We start from the raw sequence: 20,992 nt of genomic DNA on the forward strand, positions 1-20,992 counted from the left end.
GCTGTGCGGCGCGGGGGCTGCCGGGAGCGGGACGGGAGCGCGCGCGGCTGGGTCCGCCGCCTCAGGTGAGGGGAGGCGGGAATCGTGAGGGGAATAGACGGGACAGGCCGCTCGTCGCCTCAGCACGGTGGGGGATGCGATCCGCCGCCACCACCGCTGCATGCGCTTCCCCCGAGCGCCCTGGGGGACTCGGTTTAGGGGGGGAGAGGGGGTAATGGCTGCTGAGGGCTGTGGAGCCGCCACTGGGTGGGCCTGAGGCCTGAGAGCGGGCCCCCCTCACCGGGACGCGGCCGCCGGGAGGTTTTGGGTTGGGAGGGGCGTGAGGAACGGGAGTGGGGCGTCCTCCCCCCCGCCGGTGGTCCTGCTGCTCCCGGCTTAACGAACCGAAGGGCTGCCGTTCAGCTCGGCCTCCCCCTTCCCCGCGCTCCCGTGGTGGCGGCTGGATGTATGTGTACTGTTATCAGCCGGTCTCGGGCTCTGCAGGCGGAGCGGCCGTGCCGGCCTCACAATAGACGGAGCCTAAACCGGGAGAAGCGGGTTAACGGCTGCCTTAAAATAAGCGTAAATTGTTGTGGAGCAAGTCTCGGAGGCCTTTCTGTTAGCACAAAGGAGGGGAATGGGTTTTTACTGGTGCTCCTTATCTAGAGAGGCGTTTATTATCTGTCAGGAAGTGCAGTGGCAGGACAAGGGGTAACGGTTTTAAATTGGAAGAAGGGAGATTTGGATTAGCAAAGAAGTTCTTCCTGATTTCTCTGAGGGTGGTGAGAGCCTGGCCCAGGTTGCCCCGAGAAGCTGTGGCTGCCCCATCCCTGGAGGGGTTGAAGGCCAGGTTGGAGGGGGCTTGGAGCAACCTGGTGTGGTGGGAGGTGTCCCTGCCCAGGGCAGGGGGTTTGGACCTCAATTATCTTTAAGGTCCTTTCCAACTCTAACCATTCTGTGAAAGAAAGAAGCTGCTCCAGTGTCACTGTGCTGGTGTGGTTTCACCCCAGCTGGCAGATGGGACCACAAGGCCGCTCACTCACTCCCCTCAGCTGGGACTGAGGGGAGAACTGGAAAAATAAAAGTGAGAAAACTCATGGGTGGAGATAAAGATGGTTCAATAAACAAAGAAAAAGCCGTGCACACAAGCAAAGCAAAAGGAGGAATCTATTCCTTGCTCCCCATGGGCAGGCGGGTGTTCAGCCATCCCTGAGAAAGCCGGGCTCCATCAGGCATAATGGTGACTTGGGAAAACAAACACCATCGCTCTCAAAAGTCCCCCCCTTCCTTTTTCTTCCCCCAGGTTTATACACTGAGCATGACCCCCTGTGGGATGGGATGTTCCTTTGGTCAGCTGGGGGCTGTGTCCCTTCCCAGCTCCTTGTGCCCCTTCCCAGATGGGTGGGGTGAGGAGCAGAAAAGGCCCTGACTGCCCAGCAACAAGGAGGAATCTATTCCTTGCTCCCCATGGGCAGGCGGGTGTTCAGCCATCCCTGAGAAAGCCGGGCTCCATCAGGCATAATGGTGACTTGGGAAAACAAACACCATCACTCTCAAAAGTCCCCCCCTTCCTTTTTCTTCCCCCAGGTTTATACACTGAGCATGACCCCCTGTGGGATGGGATGTTCCTTTGGTCAGCTGGGGGCTGTGTCCCTTCCCAGCTCCTTGTGCCCCTTCCCAGATGGGTGGGGTGAGGAGCAGAAAAGGCCCTGACTGCCCAGCAACAACTAAAAACACCAATGTGCTATCAACAGCATTTCTCATCCCAAATCCAAAGCACAGCACTACACCATCAGGCATAATGGTGACTTGGGAAAACAAACACCATCGCTCTCAAAAGTCCCCCCCTTCCTTTTTCTTCCCCCAGGTTTATACACTGAGCATGACCCCCTGTGGGATGGGATGTTCCTTTGGTCAGCTGGGGGCTGTGTCCCTTCCCAGCTCCTTGTGCCCCTTCCCAGATGGGTGGGGTGAGGAGCAGAAAAGGCCCTGACTGCCCAGCAACAACTAAAAACACCAATGTGCTATCAACAGCATTTCTCATCCCAAATCCAAAGCACAGCACTACACCAGCTCCTAGTGAAAAAGTTAACTCTTCCCACCTGTTATGATTCCAGTTGTTCCTTAAAAGGCTGAATTGTGGTGATTTCACATGTTACCATGTAGCTTGTTTCAGCAGCAAAAATATAAATACTTTGTTTCAAATTGCCTTAAAAGGCAGTTAAACTAACAAATTGCACTGGGTGGTTGGAGAGAGGGGAAGGTGTAAAAATGTCACTTGTTAATACAACTTACTTGAAGGGTATCCCTTTGGTTGTTGACAACAATGTACCTGCAGGGTAAACATGTGAGCTTGTGTCACTCCTGGTTCTGTGGGAGACCAGGTTGTGTGCAACTGTGCTTGCTACAACTTGGCATGTCATCCACACACTTGGGAATGTCAGCCCAAGAACTTGCTAGAAAAATCTGGGAGAAAACTTGAAAAAAAGCTTTCATTTCAGTTGTATTAGTTACTGTTTGCATTGTGTTGAAAAGCATCCTAAAGCAAATGCTCTTCAGAAGTTGTATGTAAAAGCGAATTTAATTTAATGAGAAATGAATTAAAAATGTTTCAGGGTTTGGTGGGATTTTTTTTTATTTTTGGGGGTTTTTTTGGTATTTTGGGGTTTTTTGGTTTTTTACTAGTAAGATGAACTACTACATCTTTATCAGTTAAGGGATGATGCTCATTGCAACTTAAGTTCTTACAAGTGGGCAACTGCCTTGGGTTTGCTGTACTAAATTTAGTTTGCTAATATCTAAATAGATGTTCTGCCTAACACAATTATTTGAAAAACAGAGCAATTTAATATAACTTTTATATTCTCTTTCTTCTTTAAAGAGGAAAGCTTCTGCCATGAGTAAACGTAAGCCAAAGGAGAGCAGTGGAGCAAATGGAGAATGCATTTCAGAGGTTAGTAACATCCTCAGTAGCTGACTTTGTGTTTAAGTTATGAAACTTTTCCATCCTCTGCCATCTATGTCATCCTATAGGTTGACCAAAGGCATGTACTTCATGTAATTTCTAAGGCTGTAAATGGTTTTTGTATTAGTATTCTGTCTTTCAACTTCTCACCTGATGTTGCTTTCTTCAGGTGTTACAGTAACTATCTGCTGTTTGGAATCTTAATAAAACCAGTAAAGGATGGTCTTGCACTTTTACAGCCGTTTGTGGCAACAGATTTGCATAAATCTATTTTTATCTAATCAGATTCTTCTAGTTTGTAGGGCAAATTAGAATCTCGGTGACTTCTTTTTAACAGCCTAGGACAGCAGCTGCAAAATCAGTTTTTCAAGTTTATTTTTTAATCTGCTGTGATGCTGAAGGTTGGCTCTTTGGGAATTGAAACTACAGTTTGAAGTAACAGTTTTTAACATGGAAAACAGAAGTCAGTGCAGATATATAGAGAGATAACCCAAACAATTCATCCCAATTGATAATTAAAATGACTGTATTCACTGTGCAGTTTGAAGGGCTTCAGGACTTTATTAAAACTGGACAAACGTTATTCCATCCTTTGTAAGCAATGTATTAGTATATCATATATTCATAGAATACTACTGTATTAGTAGTGTTTCAAACTACTTCCTGCCCCTCCCGCCAGGCTTTTAGGAACAAAATATCTGAACTGAATCTTCAAAGAAACTCTGTATTTGATACTTTTTTAATGTTTGAAGGCTGTAGTCTGCAACCCTCTGGGGTTTTGGGTGAATAACTGCGCTATTTTTTTATTTAAGTCAGCTGATAAATATTTTCTTGCCTGTGCTAATAAGTTAGAACCATGAATTACTGGTGTAATTTTGGTGACAAGTGTAACATCCCTTCGGCGGGGGGGAAGGAAAGAAACTGTAGCAGATCAGACCAAAGATACATGTTGCTGTTGTTGAATTTTATTTTCTCGTTTCTGCTACAAAAGAGTCTGTTAAATATTCTGCCTCCTGGAACTTCATTCTTTCAAGACCCCCCTGTATCGTTGATGACAAAAGAAATGTACGTGTTACAGAGTATTTGTAACACCACAGAAACATGTATGTTTTACTGTTATTTTATTGCAGTAGCTACATTGTTGGTACCTTCTCCTGTTTGAAGCCCTGAGCGTTCTTTCTGTCTTGTGTTGTATCTGCAGGTGCAAAAAATTTTACGTGAAAGGTTCTGTCACCATTATGTTACTGGAAGACTGTTTGGGGTGGAACGTCAGTACAGGTGAGTGAGCAGAATCAAATTCCAAGGAATTTCTACTTTAACCACAATAGAAAAATAATCAGGTGAAGTCAGTAATTTCTGCTACTTTCTAAATTATACAGGGTTGTATGACTTGCAGCACAATGCTTTTAAAAAGTGTTTGCCTCGGATTTTAAGATTTTTTTTCTATACAACTGTTGCTTGCCATTTTGTCAGGACCTGAGTTTTGGATTTCTTGTCCTTCTTCCTTGGCAAAAAAAAAAGAACCAAACACTTTTTTTTTTAAGCCTGAAAGATCCTTTTAGTGCATGTTCTAAGGCTACATTTAATGATCCAACCAAGCAAAAAGTTAAATTCCCTTGTGAATCTTTGTTTTTACTTCAGATTTTCTCCTGTTTATTGGTAAGCTGTGTTAAAAGCAAATCTTAGACCTTGGATGCCTACATCATGTTTCTTGAAGCAGAGACCCATATTTAAAACAAACCTACTTCTTGGGGTCATCCAGATGTGGAGGTTAAAGTTAGGAAGGAAGGACCAATTGTGACAATAACACTATCCTAACACTAATACTTTCACAGCTCAAATTCTGAAAATAACAAACATGTACCTAAAGAACTTGTTTTAAACAATCAATTATTCCAAGAGTAACTTCATGCAAGTTGAATCACCTGATGTGAGCATTAATTTCCTTTCCCTTACAGGAGGTAAAATAACATTTCAATTCTTAAAAAAGTGTAGTGTAATATAGATGCAGAGCTCACATAGACATGTTTATTGTTGTGAGAAAATGTATTTCTATGATGTTAATATTCTACAAAACAAGCCTCTCCTCTTTATACTGGAATTCTGAAAAACAGTTTACAGATTGTCTCCTACTTACTGTGCCACTGTTGATGAATTATACTAGAGAGAAAACACATCAAACTTCCCAATTCTTAGTTTTTCCTTCTCAAGGTGTATCAGGGCTCTTGGCTGTGGATAACCTTAAAAAGCGAACAAAACCACTTGGATTTGCCACAGCTGTTCCAAGATGACTCTATTTCTCTTTTAGAAATGATTGCATGATGTCAATATTCTAAGTTTAAAAAAAAAAGCATATTAAATGTATGCATTTGTAAACTGGAAGTGTCAGTATTTTTTATAAGTACTTTAAAAGTGGTATTACGTGATAAATCTATCTGGATATAATCTAGAGTTATTCTTTGTTCCTTCTTTTGGGTGGGAGTAGAATATGAGCCTGAAGTTCAATATTGCTGTTCCTGTTCACAAGCTTTGGATCTCTAAGTTTAGCATATAATCAGTTTTATGAAGATGGTCAAAATTATTAATTTTTTTTACTAGTGTCAAGTTCTTCCTTCAATATGTTTGCCAGTCTTCCTTTTTCGTGATCTAGAGTAGTATCACAGAAGGCAATCTCTTTTTTTTTTTTTTTTAAGAAAGAAATGATTATTGAAGTCTGTCCTTTCATGGTGGAGAATTGTAGAACTTTATGAATTAGTGATACTCCCGACTTCTGCATGTTTTAATATTTTAAAATATTTTAAGAGCTCTGATCACTCAGTCTTTTGTACTTTATTGTATTACATTTTGCATGCCCTGAGTCTTGGCTCTGAGACCAAGTTGAAACGTATCAAGTTTTCTCTTATGTTCTAAAGATTTTTTTCAATTTTCCATAGTTTCAGTGAGTGTTGACTGCTTTGAAGTTTTTAACCTATTGCTGTTGTCAACACAGACATCTGCTGGAGCTGCTGAAACGAACTACAGCGCATGGAGAAAGTAATTCTGCCCTTATTATTGGACCCCGAGGATCAGGAAAGACTGCGGTATAAACACTATTAAAAAATCTAGACAAGGTCAAATTATGCATGAGGTAGATGACCTCACCGAAGTCCTGAGAGCTTTTGGAGCTAAATTTTCATCTCTGCCTGATTTTAAAGAGGGAATTGCTGAATTGCTAACTGTTTGCATAGAATTTCAAAAGATTCTAGGACTTCTTGTGGGCCAATTCTGTTGAACAACAATGTGGAGAAGTTCATTTCCCAACGTTTTTCAAATGCTGAGTTTCCTAGTGAATTTGTAAAACAGAATGGCTTCAAGTGCAGCTGACAAAAACCTGTACCTCTCTGTCCTTACAGGGACTTGCAGCAGTGTGCATAGGTTTGGAATCCTTTGTGTGTCTTCACCAGGTTTCATGACATACTCTGGGTGCCCAAAACATGTAAAATAGAAATAATTTTATCAGAAGAAGTTGCATTTGTCGTTCAGTGATCTGACTACATCATAGATTCTGCCTTCATTAAGCATTTCTCCTGTTACAGTTCTGTGATGGTTCTTGCCACAGAGGAGTTAATATAAGCAATTAAAACCCTGTTATTTTTTTTCTTTAAAAATTAACCTGCTATTGGGCCTCCACTGTAAAAATGACTGAAAAAGCATCCAAAACCTGTAAAAAGAGTAGACTAAGTGAATTTCTACATAGCTGTTTTAAAACCTGTAAAAAAAAACTGAAAAAAAACCTGTAAAAAGAGTAGACTAAGTGACTAAGACTAAGTGAATTTCTACATAGCTGTTTTTATGTGGAGAATGGAGAATATCTTAATCCTGTTTTTCCTATGTCAGAGACTATTGTTACCTAAATTTCTAGGAGGTAGAACGTTTTCTGGCAGTTTTAGTTCATTCATAACAAGTGTAGGTTTTGTATTTTAAAGGAACTTCTTTTAGTTGAGGCATGTGTAGGGATGACATCTAACTTAAGTGTTACATACCTTAACATTATGCAAACATTTAAGTCTTTTATGTTTACTTGTTTATATAATATGATAAATAGGTTGGCTGTTACTGCAAAAAGTGCTTGAGATTGAAAAATTACACAAATTACTTTGGAAGTCTTCCCAAGTGCTAAAGCTAGTGGCCTTCAAGCTTTTAAATACAGTTGAATAGAAATAAATTAATAGATGGTAAACATCCTTGATACAGCTGACACCACTCCTTCTGCCAATTTGTTGATGGCTTTCTCGTTTTGCATTTCAAAATCAGTCAGTATTGTTACCTTCCTCTCTCATCGAAACTCAGAGTATTTTTATTACTTAATTAAAGTTTAAATTTTCATCCCAACCTTTTGCATAAGGATTTGTGATCCTTCCTGCCAGGATATAAGTAAGCAAATCATATATGAGAAATTAATGGCTTTCTTATTCTACATCAAATGAATGTTTCATCTGTTTGTATGTCTTTTAATACACATTCCTTATGACTTTTACCAAAAGCAAGTTCTTGGTGGACTGTGAATTTGGGACCCTTAAGTTTTATAGGCAGTAGTTGATGTAATTATATGCAATGTAATTGTCTCATGCTTCCTAACTTCAATAGGAAAAGAGTAAGCATAGTGTCTTTAAAGATTTAAAGGAAATATTTTTATTCCACAGCATCTAATGAAACTGTATACTATACTAACTCAAGAGACAAATTCTGTCACGTCTCAAACTCTTAGAGCTTTTTCTGGTTAAGGCGAAAGCCTTAATTATTACCCCCCAAAATTAATGACTACAATACTGGAATTATTTTTATATTTCTTTGCCTAATAATTCAGCAGAGTGAACAAATGTAATCGCATGATAGTGAATGTGAAGTTGTCATTTTAGTGTTTTAGTCTTAAAAATGCTCAAAACCAGTGTTACCTGATGAAACTGCACATACCATTTCCTATCTGATAATATCCATTTGTACACTTTTCTTACTTTTAATATATAAATCTTCTTGTAAAGAAATTATGGTTTGGTTTTTTTTTTTTTTCCTAGTTATTAAATCATGTCTTAAAAGAGCTCAAGGAAATGAAACAAGTTAGAGAGAACCTCTTGGAAGTTCATCTGAATGGCAAGTAATACAGCATTATTCCAATGTTATGTTGTATTCAGTTATATATATTATGTATTTTGCCCTGAACAAAAATTTTCAGTTTCAGCAGTTGTTATCAAGCCTTGATCATGAACACATTTGTCTGTGACACCCAGAACACCACCTTTTGTATCCCTCTCCATAAAGAGAACTTGTTTGTTTCTAATGACTTTTCAAAATGTTAAAAATCAGTTCAGTTGTGAATTAATTGTTTTAAGTAACTTATTCCATATGGCAAAATACTGTCTAGTATTAACTTTTGAAAAGGCTGGAAATGGAGAGAAGCTTCTGGATAAGTTTCTCGTGGCTGTAGACGTGGCCTCCTGGAGTGAAGGAGAACTGCCAGTTATTCATGAAAAATCATTTTCTTTCAGGGCTTCTGCAGACTGATGATAAAGTGGCCCTGAAGGAGATCACCAGGCAGTTGCGTCTGGAAAATGTAGTTGGGGATAAAGTTTTTGTAAGTATCAACTTCATTATACTTTTTGCTTGTCTCCCTCAACAATCCTTGCCTGGAAAACTAGCTTTATAGGATGCAGCTTGTTGAGACCCAATGGACTTTGAGAGTTTAGTAGCAAAATTGCAATGTCTTCTCAAAAATTTTTCTTTTAAAATTTTTAATGATGGCAGTAGTGAACTGTGGCAGACCTTGATTTACAAACACTTGAAAATCTTGATGTGTCCTACACAAGTGCTGAGGGTATTTTGGAAAGCAGTATCTTTAGCGTATTTGCCACATTTTCTACTTAAACAGGGAAATCTGTCCAGGCTTTCTGGAGCTCTCATTTTTGGTAGAATTTCTTTTAAAATATTTGCTTCTATTGGCCTTTTCCCAAAGATAAGAAACCCATTTACACTTGTACTAATGTCAGTAATAAAGGGAATAACTGAAGTGCTTCTGATTAAATTTCACTCATTTGAGTGTAAGTCATGTGATACCGATGCAAGTGGCTGAAGCAGAATTATGAGAGGGGAGAAAGGTGAAACCTCAATAAATGAGGTTTATTTTCATCAGTTGCATTTGGAAAGCTAAAGAGTTAAGTTGTTGCTACTTTAGTTAAGAGAAACCTGAGAACTAGGTTAGAGGCAGTCTGGAATACAAGATGAATTGTAGATTGTAGTTATTAGGCTTTATTATCTTCTGGAAATGGCTTGCTTCTTAGGCTGTGCTTTGGTTTCTCACTTATCCCAAATGATTTTATGTACAGAGAATGGGAAACCCTTTTCTGGGTGAGCTAAAATTTCCCCAAATACAGCTGCAGTAACAAAGGAAATAGCAAGTATTTAATTTCAGCATTAGCCATTTGAATGAGTTGTCTTTTCAACAGAGAACTAGAACAACCTTTCAAGGTCCACAGTCCCACTACCAAAAATACTGGAGGCAAAAACAATCTTAAAATATGCTTAAGCCCCCTGTAATTTTCCCCATTAAGTTATTGTGGAGAACTACTTTAAACTCTTCGCCATCTAGTCCCTTTGGTTGCACACTGGCAGGAAACACACTGATTTTGCAGTCCTTACTTCTGTCCATAGAAACCTCAGCTTTTTTAGTTTCTGTAGCTCACCTTCAGAGAGCAGGTTTGCTTTTCTGCCTTCTTTGATAGGGCTTGTGGTCTTCAGCTGCTTTTATTTCCCATCTCACAACTTGTGTGCTTCAGAGCGTGTCAGTAAATGTGGGTGTCACTGAAGCAGGAGATGGTCATAGTAATTGTTTTCTGTTGTGAATGTTTGATGCTTTTATCTAATGAATAAGGTTGCAAATTACAAACGCAACATACTGATCATTGTCACGTTAGGCAGCAGGTTCTGCATGTGTGTAGATGGAAAATGACTATGCAGTAGCTATTTAGGGAAAGATAAAGCTAATTGTTACCTTAGCTGGTTGTAGACATTCTTCCAATCACTTATTTTTGCCTGTGTGAGGCAATTAGTGTGGGGTTTTCAGACTGGCAGTTGTAGACATTCTTCCAATCACTAATTTTTGCCTGTCTGAGGCAATTAGTGTGGGGTTTTCAGACTGGAAGTGGATCAATGTAGAGTTAAAGATCAGTTTTCTTGTCCTGAAGAGGTTATGATTATACAGCATGGAGCAACACTGTAAATTTTCAAATATGCACTGGTTTTGAAAGCAGGGTTTTAGAAGGAAATGGACTTCATTACATGCCTGGACTTGATGTAGTTACACAGTTCTGAGAATGACGTTGAAGATCTTTTGTGATTTTGGGATCTTTTCTTCTCTTTGTAGGGCAGTTTTGCTGAAAATCTTGTGTTCCTTCTTGAAGCTTTAAGGAAAGGTAAACGCTGGCAGCCCCTGTTCTGAAACTGTGTGTGTTTGTCACTTGACTGAAAAGTTATTGTACAGGTGTTTCGTCATCTACTGGTACAAGTGGTATGAAGAAATATAGCTCAGAGTGTGTCATGCTTACAAAATAATGTAAAAAATATGGAATACTAACCAGACATAGAGCTAACATAACTGATACAGTAAAGCTTTGCACGTGATGGTCAGCTACGAAGGACAGATTCTTTTACCCAGATTGAAGCTATTAGAAACAGTGAGTTTTTTAAAAAAATTGCCCTATAAGTCTGCCTTCCCTTGCAACCAGAAATGGTGCTTGGCAGAATACAAAACCTTCCTCATTTTTCAGTGTATTTTCATTTTTACAGTTGTAGAAAGGAAGGAGGGCTTAGTGAAAAGCGAAAAGATAATAAGTAAATTGCTAAAACTTGGAAATGCGGAAGCTGTAGAGATGGAATTTTGCTGCTGATATGAACATACTAACTTTGAAAATTAAATTGCTCTCCCAGGAGATCGAACTAGCAGTTGTCCAGTCCTGTTTATACTGGATGAATTTGACTTGTTTGTTCACCACAAGAATCAGACCCTGCTCTATAACCTGTTTGATGTGTCCCAGTCAGCGCAGACCCCGGTAACGGTTATCGGACTTACGTGTAGACAGGTAAGAAATTGCACCTTCTCAGTCAAAGTTTTTAGCTGTTTTAAAGGGAATTTTATCTTAGTTGGAATGTAGGATGTCATAGGGAACTGTGGATGGATTATGTGTATACTGTGAAGTAATGACTTTCTAACACTGTGGATGCTTTATAAAAATGTCCCTGTTTTTCTCAATAAACTGCATTGGTGATGAAGGTAGCCGGGTTAAGACAAGAAGAAGGGTAATTAAAATCTTTCATCAAAGCCTTAATCTGGGGTTGATTTGGTTTAGGTGCTATTTAGCTGGGCAGATGGAAGCTAATAGAATAGTTAACAGTTGATTTAGTAAATGGCAATCTTTTCTTTTGCTTTATTACTGTCCTGACTCTGGTATCCTCCTCACCCATTATTTAGAACTCCTAGAACTCCTTATTGCTCTACTTTTGAATGTAATTAAAGTAAGGTCTTGAGAGACTGTGTCATGGTTGTAGTGATTGCTGCTGCTTCTTATTTTTTAAAAAAATCTCTGGTCCCTGTTGCACGTCACCTCTAAACCAAAAGGGGTCTTGGTATTTTGCACTGTTGACTCTCTGTTTACTGTTTTCACTCTCTTTTTGGTGAGGAATGTCAGTATTCTTCAAGCCTTTCTTTAGAGCAAGTAAAACCACTAAATCCACCACACAATAACCCCTTAAAAATAGTGATGCACCCCAAATTCCTAGAAACTTCCCAGTAAAAGGTAGGGGAATAGTACTGTGTTTCTCTAAAAGGACAAATCCCAAAGCTTGTTTCTGATGCCAGAGTGTTGCTTTTCTGTATTTCCTTCAACTGAAAACTTGGTGTTTTTATGACCATGAGCCAGCAATGTGCCCTTGTGGCCAAGAAGGCCAATGGCATCCTGGGGGGCATCGGGAGGAGTGTGAGCAGCAGGTGGAGGGAGGTCATCCTGCCCCTCTGCTCTGCCCTGGGGAGGCCCCATCTGGAGCACTGGGACCAGTTCTGGGCTCCCCAGTTCCGGGACAGGGAACTGCTGGAGAGGGGACAGCAGAGGCTACAGAGATGATGAGGGGCCTGGAGCATCTCTCTGCTGAGGAAAGGCTGAGGGACTTGGGTCTTTTTAGTCTAGAGAAGAGAAGGCTGAGGGGGGATCTGATCAATGCCTATAAATACTTCAAGGGTGGGTGTCAGGAGGATGGGGCCAGGCTTTTTCCAGTGGTGCCCAGGGACAGGACAAGAGGAAATGGGCACAAACTCGAACATAGGAAGTTCCATCTAAACCTGAGGAGGAACTTCTTTGCTGTGAGGGTGGCAGAGCCCTGGCAGAGGCTGCCCAAGGAGGTGGTGGAGTCTCCTTCTCTGGAGACATTCAAACCCACCTGGACACGTTCCTGTGGGACCTGCTCTGGATGGACCTGCTCTGGCAGGGGGTTGGAAGAGATGATCTCCAGAGGTCCCTTCCAACCCCACATCATTCTGTGACTCTGTGGCAGGTTTGCTTAGTGCTGTGTGACAGTCTCAGAAGATAAATATTGGCTCTTAAGGGTTTTTTTTTTAAGCTGGATTCTTCCAGTCTGACACACGGCAGGTGAAATGACAGCTGCCAACCTCCAGATCTACTAAACAGACACCTTGGTTCAGCCTATCAGGGCTCTAGACATCTTGAACGCAGACTTAAGTAAGTGAAATATTTACATAATGTATGGAAAAATTTTGCTGGGTATCCTAGCAACTAATTACCCTGCGTGATGTAGCGCATCGCGTGCTTTGGGTAAATGGCTAGTTGTTAGGCATTTCAAGGCACGTCGATTATAATAATTAGCAAAGGTCTTGTTAGAACATTTTAAGCCTGAGAATTTAATAATTGGGTTTTTTAACATGATTTACTTTGGTGTTTTCTCTTGTAGTTTCTACTGTAGCAAAGAGTGCACTAAAAACATCTGCTTGTTTCAATTATGATTTTTACTTCTTGTTTTTTTTCCCTAGGATATCCTGGAGCTCTTGGAGAAGAGAGTAAAATCAAGGTTTTCACACCGACAGATATATTTGATGAATTCCTTTGATTTTAAACAATACATCAGGATATTCAAGGAGCAGCTTTCTCTTCCTGCGGGATTTTCTGATGAGTATTTTGCACAAACATGGAATAATAATGTTCAGGTATTTAAAGTTCTTTATATTTGGCTTTAGTAAAACTTCTTAATTCTAAGCGTAAAGCCTTTACCTGAGGCGAGTATTTCCCTTCACTGTTTGAGTTTGAGATGGAATAAATCAAATTGTGGTGGAGAATCTTTGCTTACTGAAGTCTGGAGATCAAAAGTGTCACAAAAAAAGACCAGAAAGTGAAGGTTAGACAGGAAGAGTTGTACTGTCCCGTGCAAGCTGAGCTTGTTCTAAAATTCAGCTGGTATTTTTTGGGGAGAGAATAAAATGATTTGCTGAGATGAATAAAATATCACTTATTTTTTTTTTTTATTTTAGCATCTCTCAGAGGATAAAACAGTGAAAAACATCCTGCAGGATCTTTTCCACTACACCAAAGACCTGCGCTCCCTCCATTTGCTGTTGGTAGGTATTTGGATAGGGATATAAGATCTTCTTGATTGACAGTAACCTGTGAACAACACTCGTGTTTTTTAAAGCCAGTGACCTGAGCTTTACTATTCAGCAGGCTTATGACAATACTAGTTTCTTGCATGCTTAATCAGTCCGTGCCTTATTAATTAATTTGAGTAGTTTGATTTCTATAGTGATTACGTTGTGAGGGTTTACTGATTAATTAAAATGCTGGTGAGTTTTTGGTATTTAAAATAACTTTTGCCGAGTCTTTCCATTTACAAAGCAAAACTGTAGGTGAAATACTCTCAAAATATGCTTTCCTTCCCGAAATTTGATTATGAACTCTATGATTGGGCACCACTTTGTTTCCCAGAGCTCATTCCACGTATGGAGCAGCTCAGGTAGCCCAGATGCTGCCCTGGATTCGTTCTGTTACTGTGACTCTCATCCAGGAAATGCCAACTTAATCTTTTAAATCTTGAGGTGCTGGAAGCTTGAGGCTACTAATCCCTGGAAATACTGAGATGGAAGTTAATTGGCATCAAGGGCCCTGGGGAAGCTTTCAGAATTGTGCTTGGCAGCTTCAGCTTCTCCCAGTTATCTTGGGGGAGAGATGGAAGTCTTCTCACTGTGGGAAGAAGAATTAGACCCCTGCCTCCCTCTTCAGTCTGAGAAATTTCTGTTTTGAGTAAGTAGGAGGAAATGCTGACAGTGAACTTCCTCACAACATTCCTGTCATAACAAATGAGCCAAAGCTTAACGTGTGGTCAGTCTTGGAGGGTCTCTTTTTTTTCTTGTTTTGTTTTTTATTCCCTAATCTGCCTCCCTCACTCCTGTTTTTTAACACAGGTAACATGAATGCAATATCATAGAATCACAGAATGGTTTGGGTTGGAAGGGACCTTAAAGAACATCCAAAGCCACCCCCTGCCCTGGGCAGGGACACCTCCCACCAGACCAGGTTGCTCCAAGCCCCCTCCAACCTGCCCTTCAACCCCTCCAGGGATGGGGCAGCCACAGCTTCTCAGGGCAACCTGGGCCAGGCTCTCACCACCCTCACACCAAACAAGTTCTTCCCCACATCTCAGCTCCATCTCCCCTCTTTCAGGGTCAAACCCTTCCCCCTCCTCCTAGGGCTCCCCTCCCTGATCCAGAGTCCCTCCCCATCTCTCCTGGAGCCCCTTGAGGAAGCTCGAAGTTCTCCCCGGAGCCTTCTCTTCTCCAGACTGAACCCCCCCAACTCTCTCAGCCTGTCATGAATATCATTCATTACAGAAGGTAACTAACACTTATTTAACCATCTTAAAATATCTATATGCAGTGTGAAAAACCCACTAAATGTACCTGATGCTTTGCGTTGTGCAAACATTCAGATTTTAACCTCCTGCTCCGTGGTGGGCTGTTCTTGGACTCTTTAGTGCTGGCAGCTTTTCCCAGCACTGAGTTTCTAGACGCTGAAAACAAGCTCACAGGCTCCCTGCTCCAGTTGTGACACACACAGCGTGATCACAGTCCTCTTTTCGGGAGTCCTCTGCCGACTTGAGCGCGCTACAAGATTGCAAATTATTTCTAGTTTAGCGGCAGTTTGTTCTGTGTTTCTTCTGTCTGTTAAATTCTAGTTGATTCTGTCTCTGTGGTTTGAATGAAGGCCAGAAAAAGAGCTGCTGGCTCTGGGAATAGCTCCGAGGTCTGCCAGAGCTGAGGCAGAACTTCCTAATTGTTTTCTTCGGCGTGTTCTGAATTTTTTCTTTTTAGAAAGGGGCTTTTTCACTCTGTGAACTCCTCTTGCTTCATAAAAGTACATAACACAGATCCTAGTGCTTGTGTCGTTCTTTTGTATTAGCTGAAGTGTGGATTAATTGCCCTGCGGGATGAATTTGCCCTTAATTTTGAAAAACCTGTAGGAGTCTGCTGTTTGAGCTGGTGTGAGGAGCCTTGTGGTGGGCAGGGGGGTGCTGGTGGGGAGATTGGAGCTACTCTTGCTAATTACTTTTTTTAACTACTTCTTGGTAGCAAGGACTTGATTTCAGCGACCATCTATTTTTAAATTACACTTAGTGCTCCCCATCACTCTGCATCATCAGATGAACTCACAGGATTTCACTGGAAATGTAGTCTCTCTTCCATGTTGCAGCACCTCAGTGGTGCGGGGCAGAACCTCGAAAAGCTTGGAAGAATTCAACAAGTCTTTTAGCAAGTTTCCTTTCCTTCTTTCCATAGGATCATAGAACTGTCCAGGTTGGAAGGGACCTTTAAGATCATCCGGTCCAACCATCAACCTAACGCTGATAAAAACCATCACTAACCCATGTCACTGAGCTCTATGTCAACCCATCTTTTAAATACCTCCAGGGAGGTATTTAACCTCAACCCCTTCCCTGGGCAGCCCATTCCAAGGCTTCATAAACCTTTCTGTGTAAAAATCTTTCCTAATCTCCAATCTGAACCTCCCCTGGCACCGCTTGAAGCCATTTCCTCTTGTCCCATTGCCTGTGACTTGAGAGAAGAGACCGCCCCCCCCTGGCTACACCCTCCTTTCAGGGAGTTGGAGAGAGCGAGAAGGTCTCCCCTCAGCCTCCTTTTCTCCAGGCCATGATGCTGTTGGCCTTCTTGGCCACCTGGGCACACTGCTGGCTCCTGTTCAGCCAAGAGGCCACCAACACCCCCAGGTCCTTTTCTGCCAGGCAGCTCCAGCCCCTCTGCCCCCAGCCTGGAGCGCTGCAGGGGGCTGGTGGCACCCAACGGCAGGATCTGGCACTTGGCCTTGGTGAACCTCAGATCCCTCTGCAAAGCCTTTCCACCCTCCAGCAGATCAACATCCCACCCAACTTGGTGTCTTCTGCAAACTCCGTTAGTGGCTCAGGGCTGTTTCCTCACCCCTCCCCTTCTTCCCTATCCCGGTTCCCTTTTGTCTTTATAATATAAACCCTCACCCTGTGCCTTTGGAAGCTGCAATGATCATGTTGCTCTTTGAGGCTGCTCCGTTGACATCTGTGGAGGAGTGGAGAAGGCTGGTGGTAGATAGCGTTGGGTGTTCTCAGGGAAAGACCTCAATTAATTGGACAAAATAAATAGCTTTTCTCCTGTAATAAAGGCTTGTGGATAATCAGTAGCTTTGAGAGAAAGTGGTATCAGAGGAGGCCAGTTAACTATGTATTTATTAACTTCCACTTGTTCAAAACTCAGTTTCTGAGACAGGCAGCTAAAGATTGTTAAAGATTGAAGTCTTAACGAGGGGGGGACTTTAGCCAGGGTTCTGGGGGGGACAACTCGTGCTCTGTGAACTGAGAGGTGCCATCAGACGCTTCCAGTGACACGAGGGTGTTCAAAACAGTTGTAAGCCATTCTCACAGCAATCCCTGGAGTATGCTAATCCATTGAAATTAATATAAACAAGTTAATGAGTGTTTATCTCCTCCAGTGAGATAAAGTTTAAAGCCTGGGAAACCTTCCTGGCAAACTGTAGTTGTAGCTACCAGCTATTTACCAGGTTTTCAGTAGGAGCCTGCTCTGGGTGTAGGGTTTATTCATTGCTGTTTCTTTCCAGTAGGTGACTCCAGGGGAAATGTGTTCCTCTGCATTCCATCTCCAAGCAGAAAGTATGTCTGGTAATTAGTAATTAAGTGAAAAACGGCTTCTGCTTTATTTTTAGATGCTTGCTGTAAGTAACGTTACCGTGCATCACCCGCTCATCACTGCCGCAGACCTTCAAGAAGTGAACAAGCAGATCAGAATGGACTCAAAAGCAAACATCGTGCACGGTAAAGCTCAGCTTTTTCCCCCAAAAACATTTTATAGGAGCGTGGGACGTGTCAGGTCCCTCCCTGGAGCCCTCCTGATGTCAGGGACACCCTGTGGCACCGTGTCCCCTGTTGGGACAGGGAATCCCTCTGCCCAAATAGAGTTCTGTGAGGAATCCCTTCCCTCAGCAGGAAAAATTAGCTCAGCCCAGAGCTTCTTCACAGCTCCCAGATGTCCCAGGTGTGGGTTGGCTGGGTCCAGGATTATGAGTGTCTCCTGTAGCACCGTGGAGCCCACTCCCTCTGTCACTTCTTTAGCTTGGAATCATGAAGAACCTCTTCGTGCTCCCACTCCGTGCCACGCTCTGCAGCAGCACAGCCATTGTCTTGATGCTCCTCAGCTTTCCATGTCACGCCGTACAATCCACAACGATGGGGTTTCTTTATACTTAAATGTCTCACTTTTTGATGGAAGCAGCCCATTTCTTACCATTCTTGCTTCAAATACCTGGAAAACAAATCATCTCTTGTTTGGCTTCTCCAATTCCAGATTATTGGGTTTTTTTTTACACGATGAGGATGGGTAACACCAATAGGTGAGGCTGCAGCTCATCAAAATAGAGGAATAAAACCAGTTATGGGAATGCTTGTGTTTCTGATATCCCGAAGAGAACTATTTAGAGCTCCTGGCTTCTCCAATTCCAGATTATTGTTCTATTTTACACGATGAGGATGGGTAACACCAATAGGTGAGGCTGCAGCTCATCAAAATAGAGGAATAAAACCAGTTATGGGAATGCTTGTGTTTCTGATATCCCGAAGAGAACTATTTAGAGCTCTTGTCTTTCCCTCTAGGTTTGTCTGTCCTGGAAATCTGCCTAATTATAGCTATGAAACACTTAAACGATGTCTATGAAGGAGAACCGTTTAACTTCCAGATGGTTTACAATGGTGAGAGAAACACAGGGACTTTACAAACACTAAATCACTTCACTTCCCCTTAACTAACATTTTTTTCCTCCCTGTTACTGACACAGAATTCCAGAAGTTCATACAAAGGAAGGCACATTGTATGAACAACTTCGAGAAGCCGGTCGTCATGAAGGTAAGCCTGAAATGTAATTTTATTTTATTTTTTTAATTGTGAAGTGTTTAGAGGTTGGGGTTTTCTCTAGTAATGGTTTGGGTGGTAGAAGGGAGTCTGGGCACCCACCTTCCCTGGGGGGGCAGAGCTCGAGGCTGGGCCCAGCTGGTCACTAATTACAGGTGGAAGAGTTTAGTACCAGGATAAGGACTCTCTTTAACTGGTTCAGGACTGGTGTTGGGCAAGAATGATGGTATCAGAAATGGCTTCCAAAAAGAGGGATCTTTGGAGGTGTCTTCAGATCCTTCACTTCTGCTGTTTAGAAGTCATGTCTCCAAAATGTTAATTAATTTTACCACATCCAAAAAAACCCTGCTTTCCTTAATCCCAGTAGCTCAGCCTGGTTTATGGCATCAATTTCATAGACTCATAGAATTGTCCAGGTTGGAAGGGACCTTTAAGATCATCCAGTCCAACCTTCAACCTCACTCTGATAAAACCCATCACTAACCCATGTCACTAAACTCTATGTCAACCCGACTTTTAAATAAACCCAGGGATGGTGCCTCCACCCCTTCCCTGGGCAGCCCATTCCAAGGCTTCAGAACCGTTTGCATGTAAAAATGTTTCCTAATCTCCAGCCTGAACCTCCCCTGGTGCAACTTGAGGCCATTCCCTCTTGTCCCATTGCCTGTTCCTTGGGAGAAGAGACCGACCCCCCCTGGCTCCCCCCTCCTTTCAGGGAGTTGGAGAGAGCCAGAAGGTCTCCCCTCAGCCTCCTCTTCTCCAGGCTGAACACCCCCAGCTCCCTCAGCCTCTCCTCACAAGACTTGTGCTCCAGACCCCTCACCAGCTCCGTTGACCTTCTCTGGACCCGCTCCAGCCCCTCAATGTCTTTTTTTTTGTGGCGAGGGGCCCCAAACTGGACACAGCCCTTGAGGTGGGGCCTCACCAGTGCCCAGGACAGGGGGACCATCACCTCTTGGGTCCTACTCCCCACGCTGTTCCTGACACAGGCCATGATATCATTGGCCAGTATTGTAGTTGCCATCCTGATCCTTGGTGGCCACCTGGGCCATCAGGCTGTCTCTCCACTAGCCTGGTTCTGCCAGGCCCTGGCCGTAGGGTTTGGCCACATAGGGCTGGGTTTGCCTCAACCAACTACAGTCCAAAGTGCAGACTGAAAACCAGTATTTTAGTTGCCATCCTGATCCCTGGTGGCCACCTGGGCCATGGGGCTGTCTCTCCACCAGCCTGGTTCTGCCAGGCCCTGGCCGTAGGGTGTAAAACTGCTGCTTGTTGAGCTCCTGGACTGCACCCAAGGCCCAGCCTTCACCCAAAAGGAGCGAAACGCCGTTATCTTCCATTTCCTGATGTATTTTTTTTTTTTCTTTTGTTTGTTTTTTAGGCATTTGAACACTTGATCCAGCTGGAATTGGTGAAGCCGCTGGAGAGACCGTCGGTTCGCATGCAGAAGGAGTACCTCCTCATGAAGCTGCTTCTGGACAACAACCAGATCATGGACGCTTTGCAGGTGTATCCCAACTGCCCCACAGACGTCAAGCAGTGGGCCACCTCCTCCCTCAGCTGGCTCTGAACTTCCCTGGAGCTTGGAGTAGCACTTTTTCTACACCCAAACGTGGTGCCTCCCCCACGGCGGGGGGTGCAGAGTAATAAATTTTTGCAAGAAGTTTAAATTTGCTGCTGGATTGTTGGATTTTGGAAGGGCGCGTGTCTCCCTGGGCGGGGGCAGCTCTGGAGCCCCGTGACAGAGGCGCAGTCAGTGACGCTGCAGGGTGAGGAAGGGGGTTTGGAGCTGGTTTAGCAGAAGGTCCATGTGGAAGGTGCAGAACACTATTTATTGGCACTGTGTCTGTGTTCCAGGTTTGGTGCCACGCTGGTCAGGAAGTGCTGGGTCCCACCTGGTGGCTGGAATAGGGCCATGTCAGAGGATGATGCTTTCTCTGCCCTGAGTAAGTCAGATCACTCTTACCTTCAAGTCTACACTAGAGAAATCCACGTTTTTTTAGCAGCCCCGTGGCTTCAGCCGGTCAAAAAGCTGAGGAGATCCCAGTGATGGTGGGTCAGAGGTGGGAGACCTTTGTTTCTGTTCTAAGGCCAATTTTATTTTGCTTTCTCTGCTGCTTCATAAAGCTAACTGTTGACAGAACCACACAGTTTCAAGAGAAGAGCAGTGTTTTGAAAAGCAGCAGAATCCCAGAATGATATAGGGTTGGAAGGGACCTCTGGAGATCATCCAGTCCAAGCCCCACCCAGAGCAGGTCCCACAGGAACGTGTCCAGGTGAGTTTGAATGTCTCCAGAGAAGGAGACTCCACCACCTCTCTGGGCAGCCTCTGCCAGGGCTCTGACACCCTCACAGCAAAGAAGTTCCTCCTCAGGTTTAGATGGAACTTCCTATGTTCAAGTTTGTGCCCATTTCCTCTTGTCCTGTCCCTGAAAAAAGCCTGGCCCCATCCTCCTGACACCCACCCTTGAAGTATTTATAGGCATTGATCAGATCCCCCCTCAGCCTTCTCTTCTCCAGACTAAAAAGCCCCAAATTCCTCAGCCTTTCCTCTT

General features: G+C 43.0%; 1 protein-coding gene across 1 annotated transcript; it reads left to right on the forward strand.

Moving 5' to 3' along the window:
* Positions 1-12: 12 nt before the first annotated feature.
* Positions 13-20,107, forward strand: ORC4 (origin recognition complex subunit 4). Its single transcript, XM_014941175.1, has 14 exons — positions 13-65; positions 2,861-2,932; positions 4,146-4,222; positions 5,934-6,024; positions 7,999-8,074; positions 8,470-8,555; positions 10,341-10,389; positions 10,904-11,055; positions 13,014-13,187; positions 13,509-13,595; positions 17,239-17,347; positions 18,182-18,277; positions 18,364-18,431; positions 19,819-20,107. The coding sequence occupies exons 2-14, from the start codon at positions 2,876-2,878 to the stop codon at positions 20,005-20,007; spliced, it is 1,311 nt and encodes a 436-aa protein (XP_014796661.1). The 5' UTR covers positions 13-65; positions 2,861-2,875; the 3' UTR covers positions 20,008-20,107.
* Positions 20,108-20,992: the final 885 nt, after the last annotated feature.

The sequence above is a fragment of the Calidris pugnax genome, unplaced genomic scaffold (assembly GCF_001431845.1).
Source record: "Calidris pugnax isolate Ruff unplaced genomic scaffold, ASM143184v1 scaffold60, whole genome shotgun sequence".
NCBI lineage: Eukaryota > Metazoa > Chordata > Aves > Charadriiformes > Scolopacidae > Calidris > Calidris pugnax.